Consider the following 14,910-nt stretch of genomic DNA (forward strand, 5'->3'; position numbering starts at 1 on the left):
TGTCTGGAGCAATGAACCAAAATTCCAGCAAACTATTACGAGTAACATTTGGAAGAAAACCGTAAATGTTTAACCCTAGTTATACAGCTCAAAGGTAATGATACCAAATCCCGAGGAAATAATTTCAGACTTTAAAGACACTGATAAATAAATATCTGAGATATTTTCTGTATTCTCACCATTGTGGCATTTAGCGTTTAAACTAAGTTTGGTAATACTAACTGACCTAAAACGAGAATTTTGGCTAATTTAACTTCAAATGTGAATGTGTTATTCGGTGTATGTAAACTTCTGGTTTTATCTTTAAATCGAATTCTATCATAATCCATATTGTGAATAATTCTGACGACGTACCGGCTAAATAATCTCAAACTATAACTAAAAACTGTTTTAGTAATTGCACGAATTAAAATGAAAACGTACAGGTGTTCTGTCAGATAGCCATACATGTCAGAATAGCATACATATGGTAAGAGCGCATGCGCACGCATGCGCATTCTGCAGGAGGTCCGCCATATTGAGAGGAGTCGTCAGCTTGTCATACGCGAGAAGAGACACAATAAAAAGTAACTAAATAAATTAAATTTAATGCTGCTGCAGCTGCAGTAAACTACAAAACACGTCCTAAAACACGCCCTGTTTAAATTCACGTCCCCCACTTCCTTAATATTTTTGGGTTGGATAACATGTCTGCTAACTTGGATAGCATGTCGTGTATGAAAACGCAATTTTTACCAACACTGAAACTGGGGCAAAACCAGTGCTTCACTTTTGAAAAAAATCCTTATCTACGTCATGATTCTATGTTGCTGATTAAATAAAATCATATGGTAATGACAACGTATACATGTCTGAGCTAAGCGTATGACTATCTGACAACGTATGCTGAAACGTATGCAAACGTATGCTGATGTGAGAGATATAGCCATCAGTTTGTCATACGCATATGACGATCTGACAATGTATGGCTATCTGACAGAACACAAGCGCAGAAGCAAAATCCGTTTGCGCTTAAACCACAGACGGAAACTCTGCTCACACAATTTGTCCCTCGTGCGTTCCGTAGAACTACTACTCTCACGTGATCCGTCTTGTGACAACCGGAAGCAGGAACAATAACATCAGCGTCAGGATGCTGCTACAGCTGTGATAGATTTACTCTTTATTTGGATAAATTAACACAAACATGACTTCCATCATAAAGGAAACGCAAAGGTGGGCTCGGTTATGTTTCTCTTAGACGCAGATTAATTTTAGTGGCACAAAATTAGCATGTTGCATTCTAACCGGCCATTGTTAATGCCGTAATTTTAACTTTTTTTCTGTTTTTTAAATCCATGAATATATACCGCCAAGTAAACATTTGCGTTACTTATTTGTGTTTCAATGAGCATGAATTATGTATCGACTTGATGCATCTGTTGTGAAGCCAACCCAAACTGCTTCTTTTTGTTTTGTTAAGAAAGGCTTTCAAATTTATGAACCCCAAAAAGTTCAATTTTAAATCTTATATTCTCATATGTGTTTGAAACCCACAACACAAATGTAACACAAATTGGCTTTTTGGTTAATTCATAAAGTAATTGTGATGGATGAAGAGTGTAAGTTTCTCAGAATTAGCCCAAGTTTGCTTGCGAATCAATAAATTGCATGAAAACAAAACATATTGCTGGAAGTGTATTTATTAAAGTCAAAATAGGAGGAATACCCCATCAATGCATGATGTTTCACCTGGAAAAAATGTTGATGTATTGTTATTAATTAGTCAATAAAGAACTTGCAGTCTTAGTGATCTGATCATCATAAACAACTTAAAATCTTTTCTTTAAACAGCATTAAAGAAGCAGTGAACTTCATCAACACAGTTGACGTGAACAAGTTCTCCAGGCTTCTCTCTCGCATCATACAAAAGCTTCATGTGAAGGTACAAACACGACATGGTGCCATGTGAACCAATCACAAGAGCACAAAGCTTTCACATCATAGCTGGTGACAGTAGAGCAGTAGGCAGAGTTTAAACACTATTTGACTTGAATCATTTTACATGGTTACCAATGTTTTCTTCCAAAAAACAGGAAAAATCAGTTTGAAGTGCTAAAGGAATACTATACTGTGTAATGCTACAGACTTAATGTATACCTTTTGCAGAAAATTCACTTTTTTTAAATGTTTTTTTTTTTTAGGATATTTGTGTGTTTCTCTTTGCTAGAATAGGACTATCTTGTCCCTCTGTGATTTGTTTTATTTTTGTTGCATTTTGAGTAAAGCTCAACTTAATACAACTTTGATCTTTGATTTCTTCAAGTCTCCTTTACAAAATTGTTGAATGCTAACACTGAGACGACGTAGTCAAAGAGAAGAAAGTTTGTCAGATTTGTTCCACCTGTCAAATTAGTAAATATTAATGAGAATTTTTTTTGAATTGTCACTGCCGTTGTTTTCTTTTCTTTACAGGGGGAACGAACATTCAGTGAAGAAGAAGAGCAAAAGCTGCAGGCTGCTCTGACCTTGGATAAACATGCTCTCAACCTGGTCCTGGAGACGACTGCCTTTATTCTGGAGCAGGTGGGAGGAGGACATCCTGAGAGAATTGATCAGAGTTTCATTGAGTTTTTATTGAAATTATAGTTTTATTGAAATGGAACTGTTTTTTAATATCTTCTATTTTTGATAAAAGATCTCAAACATACTTAATGATGCTATCACAAAGACTCACTCTGATCAACCAGATGCATGCAAAATTTAAAGGAGTAATATGTTGGAAAATGCACACTTGGAATATAAGACATTTCCAAAAAAAGTGTAATCTGATATTTCAATATCGTTCAGAGCTCATTTTTTTCCAGCAGGGGTCGCTGTTGTTTTGCAAATGCATTATTTTGTTATACTGATTTTATTTATACCCTAGTTGTGATTATACACCCTCCACACTAAGTAGACATTTTTTAAAGAAGATTTAATCTAGCCTTCATGGTGAGGTCAGGCTGCTGCTCTTAGCTCTGGTTCTCTAACTGGATTTATTTTTGTATATTTCTCTTCTTTTAAATCTTGCTCACTAAGTGTGGCGGCAAAAGAAAAATTGTCTCCCATCCAACCTTGTGTGTCACACTTTCAGCAGTTTTAGTTTTTAAAAAATATTATTTTTCTGACTAGAGATATAGACAAGTTTAGACAAACGGCTTCTCTCTTTTAGCAATTTTCTGGCTTTGAACATTAACCTGAAATTTAATTTATTTGAATTGCACCTTCATATGAATTTTTCCATAATGAAGGGGGTGAATGGTTGATAAAAATCTGCCCTTTAGTGTCATGTGATACTTGTATCAAAAAGTCACGGATTATTAATTTAAAAGATAAAACTATAAAAATGCTTTCATTGTTTGTACTATAAATGCATTTTTTCTAACATGCTTCCTGACTAGTTCAATCTGCTCAAAATACAGGTTATCCTGAAGTATGCAACTACGATAAAATATATAATTATTTTCTTGACTGAAGTCTCAGGTTTTTTTTGTATTGGGATTAAATGGGTACATTTAAAAAATAATTTAACATTGCTTCAACTTAATTAGATTTATTTTATTGTATTTTGTTTAGTTTTAATTTAAATTAGTGTATTCAAAGTTATGTAATTCTATTAAATAAATTATTTAACAGTTTTTTTTTAAATGACTTCTTTCTGCCTTCTCGTAGGCAGTGTATCACGGCATAAAGCCGGCCTCTCTGCAGCAGCAGCTGGAGGAGATCCATCTAAACTCAGATAAGGCTGAGGTGTTTTCTCAGGCCTGGGCCTCTGCTGGACCGGAGCTGGTGGAAAAGCTGAAGCGCAACATATTTGCTCCTAAGAAGGTAGGCCCAGATACAAGGTGCAAGATTATTTTTTTCAGGTACTTTTGTAGACAGGCTGACAAATATTTCTCACCATCCTCTAAGTGTGCAAAAACATAGAAAAGTGCAAAGAAAATGACAGGAGTACAAATTTATCACATCTAAAACCTATTGTAAGCTTTAAAAACAACACAGGAGTCTCAGTAGTGTAGACGTTCTGCTACTGGCTGAATTCTTTGCCACTGTTTGTTTCAAATCTTGTACCAGTTGTAACATTGAAACTTCTTTCTCTCTGCTCCTTCATCAAAGAGTGACACTTCAAACGGCCTTTCCCTTCAAGAGACAAGATCTAACACAGAGGAAATAAACAGCATGTAGACATTAGGCTGGAGTTGGTGTTGCTGTCACGCTTTCAGATGTCTCACCTGCCTCTGTCTCATAAGTCATCTCTCCCTCCTCCGTGAATTAGTAAGTCGCAGACGGTGACAGCGACCAATTCTCTGGAGGCCATCTGCTGCTGCTGTGACTTTGAGCAATAATTTACATATGTATCAACCACACAGTGCAGCTGACAAGTGGATGTTTCCTCTCATGCACTTTAAAAAAACCGATCAAAAGTAGGTTCTTATCTTAAACAATTTGAAGAACCGTGTGTAATAATAAATGTTATCACCAGCATTTTGTATTGAACAATGATGCTTTGTGATGAATTGATTTTCTACAAATTGGCCATCAGGTTGACGATTAAACAATAAGGTGTAAAAATTGTTTACCTTAATCCTCTAAACTTCATTTTTAAGGAGAAAGTTGTGTCACCTCAACTAAAGGGCATTTTAGGTTATTTTTTTCCTCAATGTTTTAAGAGAAAAAGTGAAAATTATAGTCAGATTAATGAGTGGATTTGGGAGGTTGAGCTCATAATTTAAATGCATTTGTGTCACAGTCCATAAATCATAGCACAACAAAAATGCACATAACCATGAGCAATTGCTTAAATATGGAAATCTTGCTTTAGAACCTTAGCTAGTATGAATAAATGCAACCATACATGTCCAGGTTTGTCACCTGTTTTTTCTATACAGTGCAAATTAATACTGAAAGTCTTCTCAGGGCCTTTAGCTGAGAAAGTAAACTAAATTAGGTTTTAGTGCTTTTTCATTTTACTTCTAAATTGAGGTATCTGATGTGAGAACAGGATTGGACATTTTATTATCAGTCAGAAAAATTCCATTTGAAATGTGTTTTGTCAAATATAGCTCCATGCAGTAAGGCAGAGCTGGCTAAGTTGTCCAAATCAGCTTATGTGTTTATCTCCATTTTAATTTTGTATGTCTCCAAGTGGATTTATTTCCATACCCTGAAGTAAAAATGGCTACCATAATGACATCGTGATGCGCCAGTCGTGAATAATGTGGCTGCTCTAGCTCACAGCTGTCCTCTGATCCTGTGGAAGGAGCCCAACTCAATAAGTCACTCACAGTTTATTATCATGGCCTCCGTCTGAATCGTAAAACACTTAGATGTCCTGCCTTGGCTCGGTGCTGCTAATCTATCATGCTGCATCAGCTGACTGATGAGCCACCTCTGTGTAAATCAACCAAACCAGAGCAGAGAGAGGCTGGGAATGGTATGCGAAGGTTTTTTTTTATTCCTGCCTTTAACAGACTAGCTGAAAAGAAAAAATGATCCATTGCCAAAGTTTTAACCTGAAGGTGGTGGAAAATGTTTATGATTAACGATACAGCCATCTGTAATAACTGCTGCGACAACCACAGCCATGAATAGGTATAGGGCAGTTATCAGGATGAGGGTACAAATGTTTTAAAAAACTTTCATCTTCTCATTCTAAAGACTTTACTGTGGTTTAAAGTCTTTATAACAAATTGCTGGCTTGTTTGGAGATTTTTCTATCTCTACGTTGCATATAGAGTCTCTGTTGTAATGCCAGGTTTCTTGCAATGCAAGAAACTTCTAAATTATTTCAAAACCTTTTGCTACATTTGTGATATTTATGCTGAATAATTCAACTTAGAAATAAATTTAATAAAGTTAAAAAGTTTAAAGGCTCTCATGTGCACAAGCTGAAGGTAGAAGTCTTAACAGTTTGTATCCAGCATATGTGCGTTCTGCAGTGATGATAGTTGTCCGTTCCCTGACCCCAGACCTGTTGAAGTTCTGGATGTAGGGAAGGTCACACCTGGTGATCCTTTCTGCCGACCTCAGTTGTTTGTTGCGGTCTGGACCTGTCCTGTTTTATGAATGAGACAGACAGCACAGAGCAGAATGAGTACTGACCATCAAACAGGATTTATGTCACATTATGCGTAGAAAAAGGAATTACAGGAAAGGTTTTATCTATTCACATTTAATTGTCTCGACCATTTATTAAACTGAAGTGTGAGAGTTATATGTTCAAATTATAAACTGGCATAATTTATATTTTTAAGCTGGACTATGTCAGCTGGCAGCTGAACCTGCAGATGGCCCAGTCCAGTCAGGCTCGTCTGAAGTGTCCCAGTGCTGTCCTGCAGCTGGGGGTCCGAAATGAAGATTCTGAGGTATGAGCTCCTAAAAACGTGACCCACATGACCTCTCTTTTGTTTCTGTGCTTTGGTTATACTTGCATATATCTACTGTAAACCAAAACAACCATAACTGTCAGTGTGAAGCGCTTATCAGACTGGTGTCTTTTGTCAATGCCAAACAAAAATCATTTCCCGTCTGTCTGTTCGCTCTGCTAATTGATGGTAATCCCAGAGCTGCCTGTCTTGACTTAAAGAGAGTCTGACATCTGGCTCCAGAGTAACTGTGGTGTAAAGAGCAGAGATCAGGGAGCTTGTTATCTGAAACCTTCAGGGTGTTTTCGTTCTCTTGAGAGATTCACTTTGTAGCTAAAAATGGACAGTACGTAATATTTACTGTGCATGTCTGTCTTATGAACTTCTTTACAAATATTTTGTTCTTTCTCATTTGTTTTTAATACTCTTAATGTCTTTAATTCATGTATCTAAGCAATACTTCGGGCTCTCGTGCAAATATTTGCATTTTTAGAAAACATGCAAATATGATGTCATGCAAAGACATTTTTTTGTCCTTCCATCCATCCATCCATTTTCTAACACCTTTGATCCTGAGAGAGGTCAGGAGGTCCCCATCTCCAGCGAATGTTCCAGGCGAGAGGCGGGGTCACCCTGGACAGATCGCCAGTCTGTCGCAGAGACACACAATCATTCACACACACACTTAGGGAGAATTTAGAGAGACCAATTAACCTGACAGTCATGTTTTTGGACTGTGGGAGGAAGCCGGAGAACCGGAGAGAATCCACGCATGCACAGGGAGAACATGCAAACTACATGCAGAAAGACCCCGGGCCGGGAATCGAACCCAGGACCTTCTTGCTGCAAGGCAGCAGTGCTACCAACTGTGCCACTTTGCAGCAGTATTTTTTTAAATCTTGTTTCTGTTTATTTTTTCTCATTGTGTTTTTAATTGGTGAGAGATTTTGTTTCTCCTTCACATTTATTTGTTGTTCTTCTGGGAGGTCAAAAAAAAAAAGGGAACTCGAGTATTGTTGGCACTTTTAATTGGAATCTTTTGTTTACACTTGATGCTTTGATTCTCTTATAACGTCAAACACTTGTCATGGCGCTGTTAATACTCCAATAAACATCTGAATTGTGTTCTGAAGCCTGTGGAGAACCATTGTTTGATGTCATGGATGCTGAAATCCTGGGTTGGTGTTTATCCTCTTAGCCTGGATGCTGTTGTTCCAGTTGAATAGTTAAGTGTTTTTCCTGCTCGCTTCTTTGGATTCTTTGCCCCAAGATGATGCTGGCTTAGCCTAAACTTGTAATAAGGCGTGACATATTCAAATTTTTACCATGTTTAATTGGAGCCTCAAGGTGAAAAATGGGATGAAAATACTGTTTACGTTTATCTCTATGAAAGAAAGAGCTTTTAAATAGACGTTTTCTAGACTGAAGTCTCTAGGCTTTCAAAGGAAATATTAATTCATTTAAATCCATTTGCTTTTTTTATTCTTGGTGGAGAAATCTGGGTGGGCTAAAAACAAGCCCTGGCAAAAGCTAAAGGAGAAAACTTCAGAGATGCGCTTCCGTTACTTGCCTGCAGGGGGCACTGTTGTTTCACAGGTTTAAAAACATCCTCCTCAGAAGCATTGACACATCTGAGACGGATAAGACTGACTGAGACGATGCAAATGAAGTTTTTTTTCCTTTTGCACTTTTTAAAAATCCAACTTCTTCTTGGTGTTTTCTGAGTCGAACATCTTTTTAACTCTTGTTAAAAATTTATCTTCGCAACTTCTGGTTCGGGAAGGCGTTTGCAACAACTGAGAGGTTTAGCTCCGAGTGTGATTACCACACAGGTTAAACACCCTGGCTGCTGCTAATTGTCTAAAAGAGAGGGTTAGCTGCTAATTGGAGAATACAGAAAATTAAAAGGTGATGAGTAAAGATGTGTCGAGACATGCAAGTGAAAGAGGATGTGAAAACAACTTGTAAAAAGGAAAGATGTTATGAAATCGTAAAGATGGAGAGAAGGAAGGAGCGAAAGGGAAGATTGGTACTCTAGATTTTATTGATTGCTGTGGAAGCTAAGTGGGGAGTTAGACACTCCTGCATCTAACCAGCCTCCTACTTTATTAGAACTCTCCCTGAAGAGCAGAGGAGGAGGAGAACTGCCAGAGCATCTCATATCTCTTTCCTCCAATCAATTTGTGCTATTCAACGCATCACAAGTGGAGTGCATAAGGTGTTAGAATGAATACAGAAACTAAAAGGACCTGAGAGTTCAGGATAATCCCCTCTGCCTTTAAAATACAGTGCTTTGCAAAACATTTTCCTCTGTTTTTACAATTAAATCTGAAAACTGTGGTGTGCACTTCCTTTATTCCTACTTCACTATGATACCGCTAAATAAAATCTGTTTGTCTAATTTGTATAGCCTGCCTGTGTGTAATTTAATTCACGTCTAAATTCAGCTGTTCTATGAAGGCCTTTAAATTTTGTTAGAAGAGATTAGTGAAAAATAAAAACAATCTTGAGTTTTAAAAATCTAATGGAACATTGTTCAGGGCAAAAAAAGGGGAAGAAATGATGGAAAAATAATTGGTGGATGAAAAGAGTGGCACAGCAGCAAATTTTCCCCGACATGGCCATCCACCAAGGATGGATATTATCTATTCTCAGTAAAATGCAGAACAAAATTAGAATAGTAACTCTGGGGGAACTTCAGTTACACACAGCTCAGGTGGAAGATTCTGAGGACAGGAAAACTTTTCGTTGTGCACACCACCACCTTCCAGTCTTTTTGGAACAGTGGCAAAGCCATTGTTGTATAAAATGTTTAAGATTTACTGCAAGCAAAGACGGGGACTCAACAAACACATGGAATAAGATTATTTAGCCGGATGACAGTGGAATTGGTCATGAGAAACTCTGTGTATGTGAGGAAAATCTAACCGTGACACCACCACAGTGGACATACGTCATCTCCAATGTGAACTATGATGGTGGCACAATCATGCAGTAGGGATGCTTTTTTCTTGGTCAGATTGATTGAACTGGATATAGGACAATACTTAAAGAAAACCAGACTGGGTAGGAGATTTTTCCTCCTGCAGGAGCAGATTGAACATGCAGCCAGAGCTGTATGAGATAGTTTAACTCAAAGCATATTCAGGTTATGTGCAATTATTGAAGCAACATCCACAAACATCAGCTTGGAAGTAAAAGCTTGGGCACAGATTGGTCTTCCAAATGAACAACAACCCTAAGCATACAGCCCAAGGCACCATGAACTGGTTTAGGGATACTTAAGTAAATTTTTTGGCGTGGCCATCACAAAGCCCTGATCTTAGTCCTTTAGAGAAGCTGAAGGCAAGTCTGAAAAAGTGTGTGAGCGCGAGGCAGCCTACAAACAGGACTAAGTTACACCGGATCTGTCTGGCAGAATGGACCAGAACTCAAAAGGTTTGATCCAAGACATAAAGTTTAAAGGCAACACTAATAAATGCTGAGGAAATTTGCTAGTGTTTTGGTAGAATTATTGAGGCAGTTAACACATAGCAGTAATTTTGGTGAGAGTTAAAAAAACAAAGGCGAATGTGTGCAACCACCATTACAGCACCCCATTCTTACAAACTGCTTTGTTCTTAAAGTAGAAAGATATGAAGTAACTGTCAAATGATGCATTTCAGATCATCTGCACTGCACATGTCCTCACAATCAGGCCCTAATGTTTTAAAAATGAGGTAGTTTAAATATTCTCATAAAGAGTGATGGAAATATCAATCCATACAGGCGGGATGTAAAACCTGACTTTTTTTTTATCCAGTGTCCTTGATAAAGAGTCTGATGTGAGCAGTGGAGGTATAGGATCCAGGGGAGGGTGAAAAGAAGGGTAAAATAACAAAGGGAGATGATGATTGGCAATACGAAGATCACAGTGGGGGAAAAAGATGAATTTGAAGCAAGTGAGAATTTGTTAAAATCTATCCTCCAGTTCCCCTTCGGGTACATGAAGCGCTTATGGTAATACCAGATGTCTACATGGAAAGCCTCAGGGAGTTTGATTTTTTTAGCTGTTAATGAAATGCAGTTCCTTTTTCATCAGTGTGCAACAACAAACATGATTTTGTTTTATCTGTGTTACAGCAGACTGTTGTTGGATTTCAATCCCGACTACAGAAACCTTGATTTTATTGTTTTTCATCACAAACACCTGGTTATTGAAGTTTCTGATTCTGAGATCTGTTGTCAGTTTAGATTTGTTTTTACGCGGCGGATGCTGTGCTTCAAAACACACCTCTGAAACCGCTGGTGGTTTATGAAATTTAGGAGAGTCGGCTGCTTGAACTCAGAGTACCTTGTCTTGTTGGATTGGAAGACGGATAGACGGACTGGGGCCTCGTCTGAAGTAATGCAAGTGCAAATAGTTACATATCTTGATTTACTAGGTAACCTGCATCTCAACTCTTGGCTATGGTCATGAAATCTGGATCATCCTCAAAAGTACAAGATTACCAAGGTGAGAGGAGCTAGAGTAAAGTTTCACCTCCATTGAAAGGAGTTGGCTAAGGTGGTTGGGACATCTGATCAGGATGCTACTTGTCTGCCTTTGTTTAGAGGTTTGTTTAGAGGTTTTCCAAGCATCTCTCATTGTGAAAAGACCTGAAGGTAGAAATGCTTTCTGACTTGGGCGTGTCTGAGAATCCCCCAGGCACCAAAACTAACTGGAGATGCCTGGGCTTCCCTCATACACGCTTTACTTCTGCGACTTGACTTTGGATCATTAAAAGAAGATTGATGGAGTCTGAGTTGTTTCTTTCTGTAAAATTTCCACCAAATATAAGTGCAACAAACAACTGAACAAAATAGCTTGAAAGACCAGTAGTTCCAGCAATACAGGCATCTTTGGAACCAGAACAGAAATACAATCAAGTAGACTTACTTGTATTAATGGACAAGTTCCATGTGGTGATATACATCCTTCTCCAGGTAAAGACAAACAAATTATGTTATGTAAAAATGCATATTTATTATTTTTATCCTATAAAATTGTATCTTCTTTTTTTGAGTGGGTAAGTTGTTATTCTCCAAACCTTGTCTCTTTTGTGGTATCTCACAGGGGTGTGTTTTTTATCCTCTTTTTCTTTCTTCTCTCTCTCCACCTGCTTTCTTTAGCATCTGATTTCAATGCAATGCGAGTAACACATATTTGCTTACTTTTGAAGCATGAGGTCAAGACCTCTTTTAAATATTTGGTAGATATGGGGAAAAAAAGAATCTTGTGAAATTAAAAGAAAACAAAAGCCATATTTTTATAAAATACCCATCTTCTATGACTGTCATGATTTATGAGCCAGGAGGTGGTGAGGTCTTAGAGACCGGTTTAATGGTGACAAGAATAGTCCAAAATGTCCACGAACACAGGCAGCACAGCTGAGCTGGCTCCAGGCTCAAACGCCGGTAGCAACAGGTTATATGAGTGGACTGACAACAGAGGTAAAGAGACGTTACCTAGACGTAGGACCCGACCAAGACACAGACACACAGGTGACACTAAATACACAGAGGGTAATCAGGGAACGAGACACACCTGGGGACTAATCAAGGGGAGACAGGACAACACATAGACTCAGACACACAGGAAACTAGAAATAAATACACCAAAAAACATAGAACCTGACAATGACCTTGACCTAGAGTTTGGAATAAACTGTCTCTTCACGTCAGGACTTTTGAAACTCACTTTTATAAACAGCTACTATTCCATCCATCCTTTTCCTATACCTTTATAGTCCATAAAGCTGCAATATGCAACTTTTATAAACAATATATTTTTAAAATTTGCTAAAACTGCCTCTATTTTGTGATAGTATGTCATAGGTCAAATATTTTTGAGAGAAAATTGAGAAAAAAATGTGGTCCTGCTGCCATCTGCAGAAATATACAGTTTGTTCAGAAGCACCAAATCAGAGCCAGGAGGTGGGTCTTAACGCTGTCAATCACGCTTGTGTACATGGTTCAGCAAATCCACCATAGCAGAGCTTGATACATGCTCAGGCTAGTTAGCATGGCAACCGATGATGGTGGAAAAACAATTTTTTTAATAGCACATTGAGTAGCATGTGCATGAGAATGATTGACAGCACTAAGACCCTCCTCCTAGCTGTGATTGGTTGTTGCTGACCATGAGTAGTGCATTTCTGCAGATTGCAGTAGGACCACGAGTAGGGGGAGAAAGCAAAGGAGCTTGATTTCTTTCTAAGATTTTCTCTTATGTTATATTTTCACAACATAGTGACACTTAACAAATATATGTATAAAAAATATGTATTTTTATGAAAATATATGTTCTGCAGCTTTAAGTAGGGTGGTGTGCCAATCTGTAGGGGTTAGTGGCTGTGCCAGTGTTTTTTTTTTTGTTTTTTGTTTTTTAAATAAGTTTAATTTGACTAAAATTAAACTGTAAGTATAAATTAAGTTTTTAAGTTTACGTTTTTCCTCATCTTCTCTTGAACATTTGACTTCTTGGTATTGTTGTGTATTGAACTCTGCTGAGGCAGATTCTGGGACTGTTGGTCGATTTCATGGTGGAAACGACAAACGTCCTTTTGGGATCCTATTGTCATCTAAAAGTGGCCTTGCAGATCAAAATACATTTTAAATAAAACGGGCAAATCCTAGCGAAGAAGGATATAGCAGATTAATCTGTTCCTTATATTGTCATTATAAAGATCTAGATATTAATTAGGTTGAAAAGGACATGAGCTGCATAATGCAGTTGCTCTTTGGAATATAATTTTGTGGAACTTAAGTGAGGTTCTTATTAAACAGATCTTAGCAAGTGCATCGTGCCATTTTTAATGCCTTTAGAACAACAGTTTTATGACAAATATAATTGGATGTAGCACAAGAGATTTAGCATTTTTTCATAATGTGGAGACAAAGATGTAATATGAGCACAGGCTGAGGCTAACAGGTCACTCACAAATCCATATATCTCATAACCTCTTGAAGACAATTATTCTTTTTATTCCCCAGAGGGTTGAAGACATAAATCTATAAAGTGTTTTGCATCAGCTTTTGCTTTGGTGAGTTTAAAAGTTTAAAATCAGTCATTGGCTTTGTAACCTTTTCTCCTTTATCTTTTGGTTTTAAAGTGAACTTCTTATCAACCTAAGTGGTGACATTTATACCACAGACTGTTCACCTACAAAGTAACCACGGCAGATTTCAATATTTATTTATTTTGAAACATGCAAGGCCACAAAGGCACATTGAACTAATGAGCTAATATATTTTCTACATGCTGGCAGAGACCTCAAGGGATTTCTTTAGTTAATAACTTCAAACAGACTTGATGGTGGTTGATAACACAGAACTCCTTCGTTCAAAACTCAATTTGAAGACAAATCCTGGGTTTCTTTCCCTACTGAGTTTCTCCATTAATCTGGTGGCACATTTAATCAGTACTTGTTTTGTTTTTATTTATTTTGTTTGGATGGAGTAAACACTCGGTTCACATAGCACTCTCCAAACCAAATGGCAGCCTTGGCAAAAGCATGTAAAAATCGTTGAATTAAGTTTGGTTTTGAAGTAGTACAACAGAAAAACAAAGCAAACATTTAATTTGGATACATGTGCTCATCCAGATAGGAAAGACAAAATAACCAGCCATGCAAGTCAGGCAAACATGTGTAGTTCTTTATCAATACAACTACTAGAAGACAGGCAACTTGTCAATATTGTCAGCTGAACTGTAATGAAATAGTTGAGAAAACAGGAACTGGAAGAAACAAGTCTGTTCTACCATCACAAACATAAAGCTGTGTGGTTTATTAATGATAAACACCATCATCTCTGGGTCTTCAAGCTGGAGATGCTTCCAACTCACGCCCTGCCTGTAAATACTGTTCATATATTCGACTGTAACCAAAAATAAAACCGTAAAGCAGTTTCACAGAAATATAAATAAAAACAAAATGTTTTTATTTAGAACAACAACAAACCACAAACATATTACTGATGCAACTAAATACTTAAATATAATGGTCCTTAATGGATCTTTTAAATCCAGAACTTGAGGCCAAAAGAACTTGAAAAATTGTTCTGAAAATTAGCCCCTGAAATCCCCGTGGTCCCTACAACTAAATACAGAAAACTTGGTGATAAGGGTGCTTAAGGAATGACCTAGGATTATCGAGAGACTGTTCAAAGAGGAATGGCCAAAACTCTTATTCCTCTGCATGTTCCAACCTTGTGAAAGGTTAGTGGTTATTGTGTGCTGTAAAATTGACAAAATTCCTTCAAGCGTACAATGCCCACTATCTTAAGATCCTGGGTGTTGAGGGATAAACTCTGAAACTAACCTTGACATGAGGGAAAAGTAAAACTTTCACAACGGCAACCAAGAATCCATCAGGGGAAAAATTCCGTAGATGTTGTCTGTACTCAGAATAAATGTTTAGGATAATATGATCCTGCAGAATGTCTGAAAACTTCCAGGTGTTGTGAAACAGATAGGACTTACACTAAGCCACATCATCTCCAC

The 14,910-nt window shown here is 37.5% G+C and overlaps 1 protein-coding gene across 1 annotated transcript in view; it reads left to right on the forward strand.

Moving 5' to 3' along the window:
* Positions 1–1,041: 1,041 nt before the first annotated feature.
* Positions 1,042–14,910, forward strand: part of commd10 (COMM domain containing 10) — a 66,949-nt gene continuing 53,080 nt past the window's right edge. Inside the window, exons 1-5 of the mRNA XM_044110267.1 lie at positions 1,042–1,215; positions 1,834–1,924; positions 2,455–2,565; positions 3,694–3,849; positions 6,276–6,386. Coding sequence (XP_043966202.1) covers positions 1,187–1,215; positions 1,834–1,924; positions 2,455–2,565; positions 3,694–3,849; positions 6,276–6,386 — 498 coding nt within the window. The 5' untranslated portion in view covers positions 1,042–1,186. The remainder of the gene's footprint in view (positions 1,216–1,833; positions 1,925–2,454; positions 2,566–3,693; positions 3,850–6,275; positions 6,387–14,910) is intronic.

The sequence above is a fragment of the Gambusia affinis genome, linkage group LG03, assembly GCF_019740435.1.
Source record: "Gambusia affinis linkage group LG03, SWU_Gaff_1.0, whole genome shotgun sequence".
Classification (NCBI taxonomy): Eukaryota; Metazoa; Chordata; class Actinopteri; order Cyprinodontiformes; family Poeciliidae; genus Gambusia; species Gambusia affinis.